The sequence below is a fragment of the Acomys russatus genome, chromosome 11 (genome assembly GCF_903995435.1).
Source record: "Acomys russatus chromosome 11, mAcoRus1.1, whole genome shotgun sequence".
NCBI classification, from domain to species: Eukaryota; Metazoa; Chordata; class Mammalia; order Rodentia; family Muridae; genus Acomys; species Acomys russatus.
In genome coordinates this window covers 9,718,579-9,725,045 of record NC_067147.1, presented here as the reverse complement: position 1 = coordinate 9,725,045, position 6,467 = coordinate 9,718,579, and the positions used below count along the sequence as shown (strand labels likewise).

General features: G+C 53.0%; 1 protein-coding gene across 1 annotated transcript; it reads left to right on the top strand.

Moving 5' to 3' along the window:
- Positions 1-239: 239 nt before the first annotated feature.
- Positions 240-5,633, top strand: LOC127195286 (serine protease 40-like). Its single transcript, XM_051152664.1, has 5 exons — positions 240-396; positions 972-1,149; positions 2,730-3,004; positions 4,752-4,921; positions 5,310-5,633. The coding sequence occupies exons 1-5, from the start codon at positions 240-242 to the stop codon at positions 5,631-5,633; spliced, it is 1,104 nt and encodes a 367-aa protein (XP_051008621.1).
- Positions 5,634-6,467: the final 834 nt, after the last annotated feature.

The window sequence follows — 6,467 nt, the reverse complement described above, 5'->3', positions numbered from 1 at the left end:
TCTTGCCCCTAGGAGACACCATGTGTCCATGGAGGCCAGAGAGAAGAGACTGAGGACAGTCCGGCTCCAGAACTGACTGCCTCCCATGGACCTAGGTTTTCAGCACACTTGCTCAGCTCCCGCGAGGTCGGGGTGGGCGAGAGATGCCCTCCCGCGAGGCAGTTTGCCAGGAGTCAGCGGTTGTCTGCACGTGCTTTTGGTCGGTCCTGTCTGGGATCCAGACAGGCCGGCCAGATGCGATGTGGGGCGCCAGGGCCCAGCAATCAGGCCCGGGCGGGGGCGGAGCCTGCCTGCTGGCTGCTCTCCTTCTCTGTACCCTCTTGCCACTACATGCCCAGAACTACACGACCCTAGCAGGAACCCCACCCACGCTGAGCACCCGGTCCACACCAAAAGGTAAGTGATGCCGAGAGGAGGCAGGATATTTGGCGGGCACATCCCCTCCCTTTCTCTTGGCACACAGGCCGTTGGGAGGGTGTATGCCCGTCTTTACATTGAAGATGAGGCTTTGGAAGTGGGGGCGCCCATACAGTATACTTTTTCCCACTGATGCTTAGACCCCTCAGTTAAGGTCAAGGTCATAGGCTGAGGCTGCACCACAGTTTTTATTGGGTTGAGATGCGAGGGCACATCCACCCAAAAGACCATGGCTCCCAGACGGTATCTCCTTTCTGTCTCTCCAAGGCTGTGCTCCCCAAGTTAATGAGGTCTGAGGAGAGCCTGACAGAGACATCCTCCTTGTCCTCACCTCTGTTCTGCGGGCTTTGCTGAGAGGCTCTCAGCCTGATACCCCACCCCCACCATCCACAAGGCTTTTTGTCACGTTAGCATTGCCACTCGCTCCTGACCTTGGATGGGTATGCCCACCTGAGAACAGAGAGGAGAGGCCACTATGTCCCCCTGGGTCCTGCTGATGCTGACATTTGGGGGCACCAAGCACATGCATCCTGAATGCAGGTGCCTCGTGGCAGGGACTGTCTCCACAGTATGTGGCAAGAACAAATTCGAAGGGAAGATCTTTGGTGGTCAGATGACAAGACTTCAGCGTTGGCCGTGGCAGGCCAGTCTGCTCTTTCAAGGCTGGCACATCTGTGGAGCAGTTCTCATCGACAAAAACTGGCTAGCCAGTGCTGCCCACTGCTTGCAAAGGTGCGTGCTCCCTCCCTAGGGCCCTTCGGCTGGGAATGGGTGCAGGAGAGAGTCACTAGGACAGAAGGAGAGGAGTGAAGGAGGCACGGCTATTGTTTTTAAATTATCAGATTACCAGTATGATCAGAATGCCTGGCTAGCAATCCATTAAGACACTGACACTTGTTATATTTTAAAATAGCCTTAGTTAACCTGGGGCAGGGCAGACATTAATCCTCTAAACTACTTCCCATAGTGGGGCAGGTATGGGATCCCTGTCCCAATCCCATGCCATCTGTTTCTACCAATTTCTATCAAGCTACCTCCCATCCATAATCCCAGATACTTGTTAATGTCCTACATCTGGGCCGGATTCCTCATCCACGCCTGTCATGTGTTTCTTCTCCATCTAACTCTTCCCTTCTGGTCTCTCTCCTTTCTCTTCATGGCGGTCTTTCTTCTTCCCAGAATTCATCTCTCTCCTAGCCCTACCTATGTCCTTTGCCCTGCCCAGGTGGGATGGCTTTTATTAAGCAAAAGGTGGGTCACAGAGACAGCAAGCGGTAATTAGCATCAAAATACATCAGACCATCCCCCAGCACACTGCAGCCATTTCCTTCTGGGCCTGCTTCTGGGATAGCTTGCTGTCAGCTGGAATCCTCTTGTACTGTCGCTGTTCTGTTGCCCTGCCCTTGAGTGGTGTCCTTCCCTAGGATGCCATCCCTCAAACAGAGGGGCAGGAGGAAAAGACCAGAGTTAGGAACTATAATTATCCTTTTAGGTCTTCCTAGATGCTCTGAAAAACAGCTCCCCCTTTAAAAAAAAAAAAAGATTTATTTATTTGCTATGTATACAGTGTTCTGACTATATTATTTACCTGCACACTACAAGAGGGCGCCAAATCTCATTATAGATGGTTGTGAGCCACGATGTGGTTGCTGGGAACTGAACTCAGGACTTCTGAAAGAGCAGCAAGTGCTTTTAACCTCTGAGGCATCTCCCCCAGCCCTGAAAAACAATTTTTAAAAAAAGATTTATTTATTTATTATGTATGTATACAGTGCTCTGCCTGCATGAATGCCTGCAGGCCAGAAGAGGGAACCAGATTTCATTTTAGATGGTTGTGAGCCACCATGTGGTTGCTGGGAATTGAACTGAGGGTCTCTGGAAGCACAGCCAGGCCTCTTAACCTCTGAGTCGTCTCTCCATCCCAGAAAAACAAATTCTTAAATAGCCTTAAGAGGGATTTGGTCAGGGCTGAGAGTGGGAAGACTTTCTACCTCCAAGATGAAGCAGAGCTGTTGGATGTACCTCAGAACTTTCTTTAACAGGAACGAAATCCATGGCTCCTTGGATGCTAGGGTTTGCTGGAGAAGTGCTTGGAAGCCTTCAAAGGACCAAAGTCCTCAGGCTGTTGGAGGTCATTCTGCCCTTCAAGAGGAGGAGCACCCCATTGTTAGGAGGGGAGGACTATGATGGGACATGTGGTATGGCTGCTTGCAGGGTGGTCGGGCAGTCAGGGTGACAGTGCAGACTCCACACTCAGAGGTGCTGCCTCCCCCCTCCCTACCCCCCACCCCCCACCCCTCGCCCCTCACTAGGTCTCAAAAACCATCTGACTACCGGATCCTGCTAGGGTACAGCAAGCTGAGCAGTCCGACCAACTACAGCCGGCAGATGACGGTCAATAGGTTCATCGTGCACGAGAACTACAGCAAGTTCCACCCTCAGAGGAGCGACATTGCCCTCATTCAGCTTCACAGGCCTGTGGTGTACAGTTCCCACATCCTCCCGGCCTGTGTCCCAGAGGAAAGCACGAAGGTGCTCCCAGACGAGCCTTGCTGGATAAGCGGCTGGGGAATGCTGAGAGAGGATCGTGAGTACAGGGCAGGTGAACGGGGGTGGGGGTGGGGGGCCAGGGACGGGAGGCCTTCCCAGGGCTGGTGAACCCCAGTTTCTGCTTCAGAAGCAAACCTCCCCCTTTCAGATCAGAAGTGTGGGCTCTTTGACCCAAAGATACCCAAGATTCAGGGTTTTGAGTGTTGTCGACCCTGGGCACCAAACAGTGGGGGTGCTACCCTGGCCAGGAAAGACACTGGGTATCTTTAAGATGAGAGGGACTTGCTCTCCCTGGCAAGGGGCAGGTTGGGGTGTTTAAACTGGGGAGCACTCACCTCTCTGAACCCCACTGTCCATCCCTTAAGGCAAGGAAGCTGTTCTAGCAGCTTTTACAATTGGCTCTTGTGTACACGTGGATCAGAATCCACGGACCCACACACCCGGGACCAAAAGCCTTAGTACTGGGGAGTGGGTCGCCAAGTCCCCATTCTCTAAACAACACAGAGCGGCGACTCTCGCTTGCCTCACGTCAGCTGCCGTGTCCTCTAAAGAGGATTTCACGTGTGCAGGATGATATGCACAGGTTCTCTGCGTACTCCACACAGAGAGAACTCAGTGTCTGTGCAGTTTGGGGTCCTGGGCCACAGGAAATGCCTGCTGACAGCAAGGGACAACTGTGTTTAGATTGAGAGCACAGGCTACCTGGGCAAGGATTTTACACAGGAGGAATGCTTTTGATTTAAGACACTATAACGGCAAGTTTAGTAGAGTCGATGTAAGCTTGACATGAAATGTAGGGTCTGGCAAAGGAACCCTGAGGGGCTTGATTGGAGGAGGTCCTCTGAGGTCAGGGCTAGGGTCCTCCTCCCTGCTCCTAGCCTCAGTGTCAGTCTCAGGCTAGTCAGCAGAAGATTGGATCCGCAGCATTAGAAGAGATGGACTTTCAGTCTCTAAGGAGCTGTGCCTGGGTACGTAGGGTGTCCTGGTCAGGTCAGGGGATGAGAGTGGAAACACAGAGAAAAGAGATGGGCTGGGGCAGCTCTCAGGGCACAGAGAACCTGGCTACCCTAAGAGCCTGGACCGTTGGCTATCTTCTGTTCTGCCCTCTCCTGACCACAGTTGCTGGGTCTGGGGGCCAGGCTTGGGTTTGCTACATGCAGGCATCCCTTGGCCACCATTGAAGGATGTCCACAGTGGCCCCTGCGTGTAATGAGCCACACTTTTGTCACTCTGCTCCCATGAGGCAACCCCAGGCCAGATCTGTGCGAGCACCTGGAAAGAGAATTCACACCTCCAGATCCAGTGGTTCTTGTGGATTTGCCTTTCTTCTAAGCGTTTCTGGCCCATGTCCTATGCCACTGCCACACACAGGCTCCCATGTCCTTTCCCTGCTTCCAGCCTGAGGCAGACACAGAGCTATTTGAACAGCCAGAGCTGTTTGAAAGCTGAGTTGCTCCTTCCTTGGCTTCTGTGTCTTTAGGGGGGTAGCCTTGGTCCCCTTGCCTGCTGAGGAAGGTCTTCCTGGGGCCCCATTTTCATTGCACCCAGTGTTTCTCCGCCCAATGCTGGGCCTTTGAAGTCACTAACTTTCTGCACGATCCCACCTTCCACAGACCCTCACTCTTGCACTTGAATGCCATTTTGCCTGGTCACTGCGACCCCATGGGGTGGCCCTCCCTGCCACTGTGGTCTCGAGTGGCTATCCCCCACCAACAATCATCCTGGAGGGGAGGTGCGCTGGGTCTTCCCTCAGCTGCATCTCACAACTGATCCCTCTCCCATAGAGTTCCTGCAAGCACCCTTCCCTCTGCAGGAAGCAGAGGTCTTCCTTATGAGTGACAAGGAATGCGAAGCCTTTTTCCAGACTCCGGAAACCAGCACCCTTCATTATGAAGCTATAAAAGAAGATATGATTTGTGCCGGGGACCTCAGCAATGAAAAGTCCATTTGTCGGGTAAGTGGGAGTGGCTCAACCGATATAGGTGAGCTCAGTCATCTCTCTAATCCTGGCCAGTGTCACCCCCTGTGTCCTCAGAGGTCCTCTCCTGTATGGGTAGTGAGACAGATAGCAGATGGTCAGCTCCGCATGATGTGACTGTTCCAGATAGGTATTATACAAGATCCCTTTGCAGCTTTATTATATAGAAGCCCTGAAGATACTGACCTGAGAGACTCCTATGTTTTTATTAAAAAAAAAAAAAAAAAAGCCTAGACAGACCCAAGGGCACTGCCACTCAAGATAGCAGTAGAGATCTCTAGTCCCAGTGAGTCCTCTCTGCCCTGGGCAATGTGTGTTCCTTTCTTCCTGGACCTACTACTACCTATGTCTTCTCTCTCCTCAGGGAGATTCTGGGGGTCCCCTTGTCTGCTCACTGGATGGTGCCTGGTATGTGGTAGGGCTGGCCAGGTGGACCACAGCATGTCTGGACCCAATCGCTAGCCCCAACATCTTCATCAAGGTCTCCCACTTTTCTAACTGGATCAGGAAGAAAAAGGCAGCTACTCCTGATGCTGACCCCTTGTTGGCACCCCCTGAGGAAACCGCCTCATCTCTCATCAGCTGGAGAGGCTATAGTGCTGGCACTACCATCAAACCCAGGATCTTCACAACCCTGATATCCGCTCAGGTCCTCCTCCTGCGATCAATTTGGCTCAGGATTCGGTGATGGGCCCGCAGAGCCATGCCAGCTACGATGGTCTGCCAGCCTTTTCACCGAATGCCACATTGCATGCTTCCATCTGTGGGCTCACCTGTCCATCTGAGGCCACACATGCTGCAGGCCTGACAATAAAACAACTAAAGAAACTTTTGGATCCCTTTTCTTTTGTCCCATCAGCATACCCCACCCTCTGTGTCCCATCAGGCTTCCAGGTCTCCAATCTCAGAAAACCATGTCCTTCCTGGGCAGGGATAGTGGGTGAGACGGCCATGGAGCTGGCCTACCAAGGCAGGAGCCAACTGTCTCCCAGCTGGCTTCCAGAGACTATGGCCCACTCCTGCCCCTTAGGGCTGTGCGTTCTTTCAGGAGAATGGGCCATTGTATTGGGCCAAGTCTTCACCAGGTGGCTGTAGCAGCTCCCAGAGCAAACCCCAGCTTAGCCATGCAGAGCATCCTGCAAGGTCAAGGTCACAGCAGCCTTCTAGGGAGTTTGACCATGAACTGTGAGGAGCCCTGAGGGCTGACATTTCAACAGCAACCCTCAAAGTTCTGCTGCAAGGGTCAGCAATCACGCTAATATTACACCTCCCTACTCCAAACCCACCAGTGCCTGATAAGCACACAGTCCTTGTGGGCTTGCTTTAACCTGCACTGGCTGAGGCTTGGCAGACCTGGGAAGGACTTGGCTTAGCACCGAGCTGCCCTGCAAACCTATCTGGGTCACCACACCCTCTTCAGTCTGTGTGGGAGCTCCCTAGGGCTCCACAGCAGTTTCACCCTTCAACATGAACTGCAGATAAGGGAGCCACTGGGCTCTTTGCAGACCCAGAGTGCCCTGAG

Excerpts from the sequence above, each read along its gene's own strand:
- LOC127195286 (XM_051152664.1), top strand. The coding sequence starts at position 240 with ATGTGGGGCGCCAGGGCCCAGCAATCAGGCCCGGGCGGGGGCGGAGCC. Across the intron at positions 1,150-2,729 it reads GCTGCCCACTGCTTGCAAAG|GTCTCAAAAACCATCTGACT; the intron begins GTGCGTGCTCCC and ends GCCCCTCACTAG. Across the intron at positions 3,005-4,751 it reads GGGAATGCTGAGAGAGGATC|AGTTCCTGCAAGCACCCTTC; the intron begins GTGAGTACAGGG and ends CCTCTCCCATAG.